This window comes from Sylvia atricapilla, chromosome 18, assembly GCF_009819655.1.
Source record: "Sylvia atricapilla isolate bSylAtr1 chromosome 18, bSylAtr1.pri, whole genome shotgun sequence".
In the NCBI taxonomy this organism is placed as follows: domain Eukaryota; kingdom Metazoa; phylum Chordata; class Aves; order Passeriformes; family Sylviidae; genus Sylvia; species Sylvia atricapilla.
Window position 1 is genome coordinate 11,138,562 of NC_089157.1, and position 12,848 is coordinate 11,151,409.

The 12,848-nt window shown below is 49.5% G+C and overlaps 1 protein-coding gene and 1 non-coding gene across 2 annotated transcripts; both read right to left on the minus strand.

The window, feature by feature from the left end:
• Nucleotides 1–764: 764 nt before the first annotated feature.
• C18H17orf58 (chromosome 18 C17orf58 homolog) lies at nucleotides 765–9,086 on the minus strand. The gene is made up of 5 exons (XM_066332452.1): nucleotides 8,872–9,086; nucleotides 5,887–6,378; nucleotides 3,989–4,069; nucleotides 2,352–2,543; nucleotides 765–1,036 (listed from the first exon to the last, which is right to left on the minus strand). Exons 1-5 carry the CDS (start codon nucleotides 8,921–8,923, stop codon nucleotides 849–851), a joined length of 1,005 nt encoding a protein of 334 aa, XP_066188549.1. The 5' UTR covers nucleotides 8,924–9,086; the 3' UTR covers nucleotides 765–848.
• Nucleotides 9,087–10,815: 1,729 nt separating this feature from the next.
• Nucleotides 10,816–10,888, minus strand: TRNAR-CCG (transfer RNA arginine (anticodon CCG)). Its single transcript has one exon. It is a non-coding gene; the product is annotated as a tRNA-Arg (tRNA).
• Nucleotides 10,889–12,848: the final 1,960 nt, after the last annotated feature.

Below are 12,848 nucleotides of genomic sequence, written 5' to 3' on the forward strand. Positions count from 1 at the left end.
ACAGATTTATCTGTGAATACTGACTGGGAACAACAAACATCTCAATTTCACCACATTAAAGGTACTAAAATATTGTCTTTTTGATTTAAAAAGTAACTTTACTCTTGTGCAAGTACAAGCTTGGCAATATTTCTCCTGGGGAATGGCATTCAGCAAAGCTCTGAAGTGCCAGACACACCCAGCATGTGCAGCTCGTGCTCATTTTGCATTCCCTGTGCTGAAAACTCAACTGGGCATTTGTGTTTTGCAGTTCTTGATTTGCTTTCAGTCAGTGCATTCATATGCTCAAATTATTACACTCTGTTCTGTATGCTTTGTGTGAACATCCAGCTCTGGGGGAAGAATGGTGTCATTTTCAGAAATACCATGGACATGGATGAGGAGACAGAAATAATACAAATGGTAGTTAATGGTGTTGCTTTCTCTGAAATCAAATGCATGTGATGCTTCAGGCAGAACTGTGAAAGCACAGTGAACATCCTGTGTGGATAAAGCTGTGGTACTATCTAACCTGTCCAAGGTGAAGAGTTCAAAGTGCAGTCGTTGTGTACCGAGGATGAAGCTGCCAGAATTTTGCATTACAGTTACTACAGATTATTCAGGGCACACTGCAGCAGGGGAAGCAACAATCACCTGTGGCTCTGAAAGCAGCTGGAGCAAACCCACGGCCAGTTTGCCTTCGCTAGGCTGACTCCCGTGCCGAACCTCACCTGCCCGAGGTGCCGGCTGTTTGTCCAAGCACGGAAGCAGGTGTTGGATGCGGCTGCAGACGGGAGCGCTGCCCACGGCCAGGTGTGCTCGGAGGTGGATCCCGCTGCTCCCGCAGCCCGGCCGGAGCCCCCGGAGCCTTAGGGACACCTGGAGCGCGCCGCCCTCACCCGGAGATCCCTTTTCCTGTTGAATCTCCGCACGTAGCTGCTGCCGCTCCCGAGCCAGCCGTCCCCCGGCCGCAGGCGCCCGCGCAGCGCCGCCAGCAGCTCGGCCGGCACCTGCCGGCGTTTGTGGTAAACGTGCCCCATCACGATGTACCTGCTGCCTGCAGCAAGAGAAACAGAGCAAACAGGGTTTGTACCTGCTGCCTGCAACAACAAACAGAGCAAATGGGGTTTGTACCTGCTGCCTGTAACAAGAGAAACAGCAAATACAGGGTTTGTACCTGCTGCCTGTAACAACAAACGGGGTTTGTACCTGCTGCCTGCAACAAGAGAACAAATACAGGGTTTGTACCTGCTGCCTGTAACAACAAACAGAGCAAATGGGGTTTGTACCTGCTGCCTGTAACAACAGAAACAGCAAATACAGGGTTTGTACCTGCTGCCTGCAACAACAAACAGAGCAAATGGGGTTTGTACCTGCTGCCTGTAACAACAGAAACAGCAAATACAGGGTTTGTACCTGCTGCCTGCAACAACAAACAGAGCAAATGGGGTTTGTACCTGCTGCCTGTAACAACAGAACAAATACAGGGTTTGTACCTGCTGCCTGTAACAACAAACAGAGCAAATGGGGTTTGTACCTGCTGCCTGTAACAACAGAACAAATACAGGGTTTGTACCTGCTGCCTGCAACAACAGAACAAATACAGGGTTTGTACCTGCTGCTTGTAACAAACAGAGCAAACAGGGTTTGTACCTGCTGCCTGCAACAACAAACAGAACAAACAGGGTTTGTACCTGCTGCCTGCAACAACAAACAGAACAAACAGGGTTTGTACCTGCTGCCTGCAACAACAAACAGAGCAAATGGGGTTTGTACCTGCTGCCTGCAACAACAGAACAAATACAGGGTTTGTACCTGCTGCCTGTAACAACAGAAACACAACAAACTCAGGGTTCTGACCCAAAGGACGGATGAGGGGCTCACTCTGAGGGCACCAGGGTTGGGAACAGAGGTGCAGTTGTGTCTGTGGAAACATCCTGAACATGGGGCTTCCACAGCAGCACCCTGAGCTCTGCTGGGACCTGGGCGTGGTGCTGGCATGGAAATGATGCTTTACTGCTGGGGAAAATGCTGGTATTTGATAAACTTGCGCTTAAAAGGAAAACCAGATGACTTACAAAGACACCAGCTTAAGCTCTTGCTTGTATTGTTTTAGGAATTCCAAAAACCTGCCATCATTTTGGAACTGGACAGAATTAAGAAAGGGCTACAATGGTACCCGACTTCTTCATGCAGTTGGTTCTCTTGTGAAAGTTCTGAGAAACTTGGATGGAAACAAGGCCTCAACTTTGAGTAAATACTTCTCTTCCAAATTTCCCCAACAATCCAGGCTAAGCCTGTTAAAGCAGGGCAGACCGAGGTTGCAGCACATGCAGAGGAACAGCAGAATGGATTTAGCTGGAATGATTTACCAAGTTTGAAGTCTGGACACGGTTTACTGCAGTTTAAAGTGTCCACAGCCAGGATGTGTACTCGGAAGAAGGCAGCATCAGGAGTGACATAGAGGCGACTCATCTTGTACAATCCATCACTGTCTGCCAGGAGGGTAACACACTGCACTCCACTCCCCAGGCTTTCCAGGTTATAAACAATTCCATTCACTGCTGTTTGAAGGGAGAGGGGGAAATAGGATCAGATTTTATATTGTGGCAATGTTCAGGGTATGTGTGAAGGCTGCCATTTAAAATGCTGTGAAGGAAGTGTCAGCAGGAATCCTTTGGCTTGGGAGTGGGCAGTAGGAATTGCTTCAAATAATCACATTTGGTGAGGCTGTTGCCTTAAGTTTTGCTGCTTATGGTTTACAGGTTTGAGCTGTTTCTTGGCAAAGAAAGCAATGGGTTTAGTACCATTTTCTATCCTGATACATAAAAAGTGGGCATATTTACCTAACAAAGTAAAAACTTCAAATTTAAAACTTCCCATGGAAGTACAAAGCCAATGAAACAAATTGGTAGGTTTGAAACGCCAGGCAGGTTGTGTTGGGAGCTCAGACAATCACTTCATGCTGCTCTCCCAGCTTCTGGCTCTGGCAGGTGCTGAGCTGAGTGCAGGGATAGAAAACAGCACCACGTTTGTGGAGCTACTGCAGCTGGTGTTACACCTGCCTCAGGGGGAGAACTCTGAATTCATTTTTTTTATCTGCACTGTAAATGTAAAGAAAGGAAAAGCTCTCTCTAGTTACTGCCGTGGAACCTTGGCTCATCTGTTGTTCAGACTTTTTCCTACCTGTCCTTTCAATTTGGGAGCAGAGCTGTTGGTTAAGGGGTAAAACACAGAGGTCAGGTTGCTGTGAAGCCCATGTTGGACAGGAATGTGTGAGAGTGGTAAAAACCAAAGCAGGGGAGCAATTGTAGAAAGCACTTCCTGACTTCTCCATTTAGAGAAAACAGATGTCTCCTAACGTGTTTATGTTCTACAAATGGAAACATCTGTTACCACTGGGCTTGTATTTTTCTTATCTCTTAAAATACTGTGAGAAAAAGTTGGTATCTGTTTCACAGCTCTGTAAGCACAAGGCAGGGTTTCAGTCAGAAAATGCTTGTCCTTAAACAGTCTGGAAAAATATACCAGGTTGTTTCCTGCCACCTTTAGTTACATCAGTATGAACAAAAGGACTAAAGACACTGAATCCTAAGGAACTTCAAGAAGAATCCTCTCTAGAGAGAGGATCACAGTCTTATTTCTGTTTGCTTTGCCATTGTATTTTAATTTCAAACTTCCATCCCCAAAATCAAACCTGGTCTAAATAGTAAGAGATAAATAACCCAGCTGTAATGTTTAATCTGAAAGTACCTAAAACCAATTGGTCTTTTCAGTTCCACTGACCACTCCCAAGGACACTGTTCCTCCAGAGGAAACAGGAAAACAAGGGGCAGTGCCAGCCCAAGGTAGGGAAATGATAATGTATTATTTATGAAGAGCTATGATGGGTCCTTTTTGACTACTTGGTAATTACTTCACATATTTACCGTATCTTAATCACAGTATTTTAAAAGCCGAAGTGCAGTATCAGTGACAAGTGGACAGGGTTGAGGGGGACAGCACCTACCAAACTCGCTGGCACAGAACGCCTCCACTTCATCGCGCTCCGTCCAGCACTCGGTCAGACACACCTTGTCCTTGTCACCATCTACAACAGAATGAGGGACACAGGTAAAACACGGGCCCTCTACAGCAGAATGAGGGACACACATAAAACACGGGCCCTGTACAACAGAATGAGGGACACACATAAAACACAGGCCCACAACAGAATGAGGGACACACATAAAACACGGGCCCTGTACAACAGAATGAGGGACACACATAAAACACGGGCCCTGTACAACAGAATGAGGGACACACATAAAACACGGGCCCTGTACAACAGAATGAGGGACACACGTGTAACACGGGCCCTGTACAACAGAATGAGGGACACACATAAAACACGGGCCCTCTACAACAGAATGAGGGACACAGGTAAAACACGGGCCCTCTACAACAGAATGAGGGACACACATAAAACACGGGCCCTGTACAACAGAATGAGGGACACAGGTAAAACACGGGCCCTGTACAACAGAATGAGGGACACAGGTAAAACACGGGCCCTCTACAGCAGAATGAGGGACACAGGTAAAACACAGGCCCTGTACAACAGAATGAGGGACACACATAAAACACGGGCCCTGTACAACAGAATGAGGGACACACATAAAACACAGGCCCACAACAGAATGAGGGACACACATAAAACACGGGCCCTGTACAACAGAATGAGGGACACACATAAAACACGGGCCCTGTACAACAGAATGAGGGACACACATAAAACACGGGCCCTGTACAACAGAATGAGGGACACACGTGTAACACGGGCCCTGTACAACAGAATGAGGGACACACATAAAACACGGGCCCTCTACAACAGAATGAGGGACACAGGTAAAACACGGGCCCTCTACAACAGAATGAGGGACACACATAAAACACGGGCCCTGTACAACAGAATGAGGGACACAGGTAAAACACGGGCCCTGTACAACAGAATGAGGGACACAGGTAAAACACGGGCCCTCTACAGCAGAATGAGGGACACAGGTAAAACACAGGCCCTGTACAACAGAATGAGGGACACACGTGTAACACGGGCCCTGTACAACAGAATGAGGGACACACATAAAACATGGGCCCTGTACAACAGAATGAGGGACACACATAAAACACGGGCCCTGTACAACAGAATGAGGGACACACATAAAACACGGGCCCACTACAACAGAATGAGGGACACACGTGTAACACGGGCCCTCTACAACAGAATGAGGGACACACGTGTAACACGGGCCCTCTACAACAGAATGAGGGACACATGTGTAACACGGGCCCTGTACAACAGAATGAGGGACACACATAAAACACGGGCCCTGTACAACAGAATGAGGGACACAGGTAAAACACGGGCCCCCTACAACAGAATGAGGGACACACATAAAACACGGGCCCTCTACAACAGAATGAGGGACACACGTGTAACACGGGCCCCCTACAACAGAATGAGGGAGACACATAAAACACGGGCCCTGTACAACAGAATGAGGGACACACATAAAACACGGGCCCACTACAACAGAATGAGGGACACACGTGTAACACGTGTAACACGGGCCCTGTACAACAGAATGAGGGACACACATAAAACACGGGCCCACTACAACAGAATGAGGGACACACGTGTAACACGTGTAACACGGGCCCACTACAACAGAATGAGGGAGACACATAAAACACGGGCCCTCTACAACACAATGAGGGACACACGTGTAACACGGGCCCTCTACAACAGAATGAGGGACACACATAAAACACGGGCCCTGTACAACAGAACGAGGGACACACATAAAACACGGCCCTGGGGGTCTCTGTGCCCGGGGGAGCCGTCGGGGAGCTCTGGGTGTCCCTCACCTGCCCTCAGCGCTGCCGGGCCCATGGGGCCGGGCCGCCAGCGGTTGGTGAGCCATGAGGGCTCTGGGGTCCTGGCCGAGGGCTCGGGCTGTTTGTGGGGGATTGCCTTGCCCGCTCTGTTGAGGCGGTGCAGAGCATTGAGCTGATCCATGGTTGAGGAGGGCGGTAAGGCCCTGGGCAGGGCCGGCACCGGGCGGCCGGGCGCGGAGAGGAGGCCGCGGGCCCACACGCTGTTGGCGGCCCCGCTCCGCCGCCGCTCCGTGAGGCCGCGGCCCGTGTCCCGGGGGCCGGGAGCCGGGCTGCCCGCCGCCACCGCCCCTCCGTGCTGCCGGGGCTTCCTCAGCGCCGTGCTGTTCTCCGGGGACGGCTCCGAGCCTTTCTTGGGCGCCGCGGGCAGGTGTCCGGGGGCTGAGGGCAGGGCCCGGCCATCGCCCCGCGCCTTCAGCGCCGCGGCCGCGCCCAGCTGCGCCTTGGCGGAGGGCGGCAGCGAGCCTGCAAAACGAAGCAAAACAAAGCAAAACAAAGAAAAAGAACCAACCAAAAAAAAAAAAACAAAAAACAAACAAACAAAAAAAAACCCACAGGAAAAAAAATAAAAAAAAAAAAAAACCACAAACAAACAAACAAAAAAAAAAAAAACAGGAAAAAAAAAAGAAAAAAAAGTTAAAAAAAACCAGGAAAAATAAGAAAAAAAAAAAACAAACAAAAAAAAAAAAAAACCAAGAAAAAAAACAAAAAAAGAAAACAAAAAAAAGAAAAAAAAAAAAAAACCAACAACAACCCCCCCCAAAAAACCAGGAAAATAAAGAAAAAAAATTAAAAAAAAACACAACCAAAAAAAACCAAAAAATCCCCCAAAACAAAACAAAAACAAAAACGACAACAAAAAAACACAAACAAACAAAAAAAAACCCCAAAACCCCCACAAAAACAAGCAAAAAACCCCCCACAAAAACAAACAAAACCAAAAACGAAAACAACAACAAAAAAAAAAAAAAAAAAAAAAAAAACCACCAAAAAAAAAAAAAAAACACAAAACACCCCACAAAAACAAACAAAAAACAAACAAAACCAAAACCGAAAACAACAAAAAAACCCAAAAAACCCCACAAAAACAAACAAAAAAAAACCAAAACCAAAACAAAACCACCAAAAAAATCACAAAAAAAAAAAAAAAAAAAAAAAAAAAAAAAAAAAAAAGAAGAAGAGAGAGAGAGAGAAAAAATCGGTGTTTTGTTTTATTTTATTCCAAGTCCTCCAGCAAGATTTGAGGCTCTAATCCATAAGTGAGGCCTTCAGCGATAAGGCAAAGGAACTAATAAATAGCTCAATAGGTGGAGCATAAGGAGAGCTCCTTGTTGCTCTACTCAGATATTGAAGGTCCAGTACAGGCAGTGCAGCTGTGTGAGCAAAACAGGAGATTTGCATTTTTTACTTTATTATTGTTGCAAATTAAAAACAAACCCTTCTCTCAACCCCCTGCATCTCCAGGGAGCATCTGAGGAAACAAGGTTCACGTTGCCATTTGGGATGCTTGTTTAAAAGACCGTGACAGCAGAACTATTTGGTTTTCCCATCCATGGGATGCCTGTTGACAATGTCATCCAGACTCCTCAGCAGCTTTGGATGCTACTGGAAAGGTCTTTATCCTCAGTTTTGGATCTCTGACTTGAGCATATAGTAGCAGTAATTAGGTTAGTGCTGCTGACTAACAATTATTTCAAGGCTTTGCTTGATGTGAGAGGACAAGGGTTGGAAAAGAGAGCAAGTATCTGGGAATCCAGGGGGGAAAGAAATAACTTAATGGCACTGTTCACACAAGCTAGGCAGTCACCTACATTTTCATTTGTACCTTCACTTTAATCTCTTGAACATCACAAAGCAAAATGGCAAAAATGTTTAGCCTGGCAGGAGAGAAATTTCCCCTGGCAGTCCGTTTTCCTTTCCCTTTAGCCCTTCCCTGCATGCCTGGAGCGAGCCAGCAGAGTTTTCACACAGCTCACCCACACACAGCCTCTGTCTGGTGTTCACGGCGTGGTTATTCTGTGTAGGAGGCTGATCCCAGCTCCTTGTGTGAAAAGAGAGATTTGACATACCCAGATGAACAACATCCTGGTTTATCTCCTATAACTGACTCAAGTGCTGACCTTGCCACTTCTCCCCCTGTGCTCTCACCAGCTGCTGTCATGGGAAAGATTCCCTGATATTTGGGCTGGCCACACATAAAGTCAAAAGAATGTCCATGGAGAGAGAAGGGTGGAAGAAGTCCAAGCTGCTGAAAGCAGCAGGCAAAGGGGGGTTAGAGATGGTTCAGAGTGGAGCTGTGCCCTCTGAACAGGTGTCTCAGACTTGGGTGTGTAAATACAACTCTTCTACCACTTTATCACGCCTTCTCAGTCACGGATTGTATCAAGAAATAGTTCATTTTTCTCTACTCAATCTGTTCAGGACCTTGAGGTTCCTCCTCCTGTACTAGCATATTCTTGTATAGTTGCTGCAAGCTAAGAAATATAACTGCAACATAACCAAATCCCAGTGGAACAGATGTAAATGCTATTTCTGTTCTGTCAGTGAGGCACTAAACCCCAAATAAATCCACCCAGGACAGCTTGCTGCAGGCACACAGGGCACACTGAACATATTAAAGTCAGTCAGACACTTGGAGTTACAGGTGAAGGGGACTGAAAGAGGAAGGTCACATACAAATTACAAAAATCCCAGATGCAGAAGCAAATCCAACTTCACCTGCTGGTGGCTGGCAGGACCAGCTCCCTGCCTGCTTCTGCTCTTAATTCTTTCCCAATGCTGGCAAATTAAATATTGCAATTTACACTCCCATCCCACGAACACGTTGAAATGTTTCTTTCCTGAGCCCTTACTTGCTGCAGAGGCTGGGAGGCTGCTGGGACCAGGGTTTGTAGGAATATCTTCAGCCTCCCCTGATTCCCAAGGCAGACGTGCCCCAGCCCGAGGTAACACACTTACCAGAAGATGATCTAATGACAAAGCAGAGCAGCCAGAACACTCGGGTTGTCATTTTGAAGTCAAGTTTTTCCAGACTCAAAATGAACTGGAGGCTTTTATGCCCTTCCCCCGATTCATGCTAATGAGAGGCAGCCTGAGGGGAAACGGGAATCACTCGCTGGACAACCCACTGGAGCAGGACCAAGCTGCTGCCTCCAGCAGCCCTGCCCGGGAGGAATTTGCTCCTTCCCCTCGGGAACAACCCCCCGGCTGCATCACCTGTGTCCTGGGAGTAACACACCCGCACCTGCTTTTGGCAGCAGAGTTTTATTTTGGGGAAGGATAAAAAAAAATCATAGGGAACAAGGCTGGTTTTCCTGACGATGGAGAGCTGTATTCTGGAGGGGAACTGGGAGATGCTGGAACACTCCACATCCCTGGGATGCAGCGTCTGTAAAGGATGTGCATGACAATGGAACTTGTCTGGGGATTTCTGGCCACCTCCAGTGATACAGCTGCTAATCTCTCTTTTAGTTTCAGGAACCAGTTTCAGTGATTCTTTTCAGACTGAAAAATGCAGTAGTGACCGTCCAGCCGAAGGGAAAGCTCTGCTGATCCCACACAGCTTTATTTTTAAATCTCTCATTACCATCATTAACAACTCTGCAAATTTTCACACAGTAAGCCAACCCTGATTTGGATTACTGAATTAAGAAGGCTTACTTCTGAGTGACCTTATTGCTAGACAAGATTTCCATTGTGACAGTTTAACTCACCAGCTGCTGCCGGGTGCTGTGGAAGCTGCTCATGACTTTAAGGGACAAACAACTTTAAAACTCCCTAAAGGCACTGAAAGGCTCCTGAAACCCAGCCCTGACAGAAAATCTAACCCTCAGCAATGCCTGTGGCATGGGATTCAGTGTTGCTTAGTTTAAGCAGTTTGTTTTGTCCTGCCTTAATTAAGCGTTTCAATAGGATTTTGAAAAGCTCAGGGCTTTTTTTTTTTTTTTTTTTTCCAGAAGGATGGGTGAAGATACAGAAAATTCATCAGAATAGCGTGAAAAATAAATGACATTTCACCACATCTATGACTCAAGGAGTTACATTTCTACTGCAGCACTTTATAATCCTTATTTTCCTCTGTTATTCGAAACATTTTAATTCCAGAACTACCCTAAGACAGGAATAGGAATGTAAAACTGAGGATGAGGAAGAGGAGGGTTCCTACACTGCTTTGGTGACCAGCAAGCAGGGGAAGCTGGAGTATGAGTGCTGGCACTGGGGAGGGAGGGATGGATGGATGGAGGGATGGATGGATGGATGGATGGAGGGATGGATGGATGGATGGAGGGATGGATGGATGGATGGAGGGATGGATGGAGGGATGGATGGATGGATGGATGGAGGGATGGATGGAGGGAGGGATGGATGGATGGATGGAGGGAGGGATGGATGGAGGGATGGATGGAGGGATGGATGGATGGAGGGATGGATGGATGGATGGATACACATACACATATGAGTATCCCAACCGTATTCCAAGGATTTTTCTGCTGAATTAGCTGCTGCTGCAGTTCAACCCTCATTCACGTACGGCTGTGTCTGCACCGTTTCCCCAGACTCTACCTGGCCAGGATCTCCATTAAGAGCACAGTAGCGGTGTTTGGCGTGTTCCCAGCATTCCAGCAGCCCCGGGATGCTCGAGCAGCAGAGATGGGAAAGCTTTCCTAGCGAGCCTGAGCAAAACAGCGCCGTGGCCACATCCGAGCCCGGGTGTTCCCCGGCTGCGGCTCTCCCGGAGGTCCCGGGGGGTGAGCTGGACCCACTGACAAGATCCCCACGGACAGGGCGGCGGCTCCAGGCGGGACGCGGTGCCGGGGCAGCGAAGGGCCCGAGGGCCAGCCCCGGGGTAAAAGAATCGGGGCGATGCTCGCCCCGCGGCAGCGCCACAAAAGGAATGCGGCACGACCCAGATGGGACTCGAACCCACAATCCCCAGCTCCGGAGGCTGATGCCTTATCCATTAGGCCACTGGGTCACCCAGCGGAGTTTGCGCGCGCCGCCTGGTAAGAGCCCCGCCCGGCCGGCCCCGCCCCCTGCGGGCTGCCGTGTTCCCCTGCTGGCGGAGGGCGGGCCACGCCCCTCTCTCCTCGCACACCATTGGTCACTGTCCCCCAGGCTCCGCCCCCGCAGCGCGTGCCCGGGGCCCCGCCCGCGCCTCACAGCGGGGTCCGGCGTCGGGCGAGCGCGTCGCTGTCAGAGCCGCCTGAGGGGACCCGTCTGAGGGCACCCGCCCGAGGGGACCCATCTGAGGGCACCCGTCTGAGGGGACCCGCCTGAGGGGACCCGCCTGAGGGCACCCGTGTGAGGGCACCTGCCTGAGGGGACCCGTCTGAGGGCACCCGTCTGAGGGGACCCGCCTGAAGGGACCGGCCTGAAGGGACCCGTCTGAGGGCACCCGTCTGAGGGCACCCGCCTGAGGGACCCGCCTGAAGGGACCCGCCTGAAGGGGACCCGTCTGAGGGCACCTGCCTGAGGGACCCGCCTGAGGGGACCCGTCTGAGGGGACCCGCCTGAGGGGACCCGCCTGAGGGCACCCCTGTGAGGGCACCCGCCTGAGGGGACCCGCCTGAAGGGGACCCGCCTGAGGGCACCCGCCTGAGGGGACCCGTCTGAGGGAACCCGCCTGAAGGGACCCGCCTGAGAGACCCGCCCGGGGCCGCCCCTCTGTCCCAGGGACCCCCGGCCACCGCCGCCCTCCTCTGCCCCCTAACCTCGCCCGCAGCTGGCCGCTGTCCTGCCCCAAACTGCCCAGTCTCCCCTCACCTCTCTGTCGCTTCACTGTGCTGGTAAGAACCTTCGGATCTGTCACCTCCCTCACAGCCCATTCCGCCTGCACCTCACACACAGCCCCTGAGGCACTGCCAGCACTCTCCCTGCCCTCGGTACCCATCCCTGCGCCCAGATTTCATTGCTCCACAACTATGCACTGCCAGCGGTTCATGGCCAAATGGAATTTCTTCGCACTAACCCTCCGATTCTTCAGGAGAGCAGGTGCTTTATCTCCATTTCTGCTTTTGAACTGCATTTTTTATCTGTCAAACTACTCTTGTTTTAATATCTCCACTTGTTAGTAACGTGCTTTCTCTTCTCTTGGCTTCTCTGCTGTTGTGTTTTGTGTGTGGTTTTTAGAAAGCTCAGCACTGTAAGGCCCAAAACCCACTATATGAGATGTCACTGGTAATTCCAACTCCTCAGCAAACATCCTCCACACCTGTGTGCACCTACACATTGGTGTAAGTGGTTAAATGTGATGAGTTAGCACACAGACATATTGATGTGCATACCTGACCCTTCTCTGTGTTGCACCTTACAGGTATCTCAAAATGTCAGAGCTGCTGTCAGATTCATGTTTTCCCTACAGTTTTATGGTTTGAATTATATGTCCTGTGAAAATCAGTGTTTCTTTGTATTCCATCCCTCATGAGCAGGCCAAACCCATCCCTTTTCAGGCCATACCACAAGGGCAGAAATCCTTTTCTTTTGTTATTCTGTATGATTTAGTTTTTATCTGCCCTTACGGCTGTAGAACTGCTTTCAGCTGCAATCTCATATCCCCTTTTCTTTGCATTTTTGTGCACCACATTTCCAGGAGACAATAGGCGAGGCATGGAGCCATGGAATCACAAAATGGTTTGGAGTGGAAGGGACCTTAAAGCTGATCCAGTTCCACCTCCTGCCACGGGCAGGGGACACCCTCCATTACTCCAGGTTGCTCGGAGCCCCGTCCGACCTGGCCTTGGACACCTCCAGGGACCCAGGGGCAGCCACAGCTTCTCTGGGAACCTGTGCCAGGGCCTCACCACCCTGACAGGAAAGATTTTATTTTTTTCCCCAATATCCCATCTAGACCCACTCTCTTCAGTTTTGAAGCCATTCCCCCTCGTTCTGTCACTACACGCCCTTGTCCCAGGGGAAGCCTGCAGTGCCCTGCTGGT

Excerpts from the sequence above, each read along its gene's own strand:
- C18H17orf58 (XM_066332452.1), bottom strand. The coding sequence starts at position 8,923 with ATGACAACCCGAGTGTTCTGGCTGCTCTGCTTTGTCATTAGATCATCT. Across the intron at positions 2,544-3,988 it reads GTTCTGTGCCAGCGAGTTTG|CAGTGAATGGAATTGTTTAT; the intron begins GTAGGTGCTGTC and ends CCCTTCAAACAG. Across the intron at positions 1,037-2,351 it reads GTGTCCAGACTTCAAACTTG|GCAGCAGGTACATCGTGATG; the intron begins GTAAATCATTCC and ends CTCTTGCTGCAG.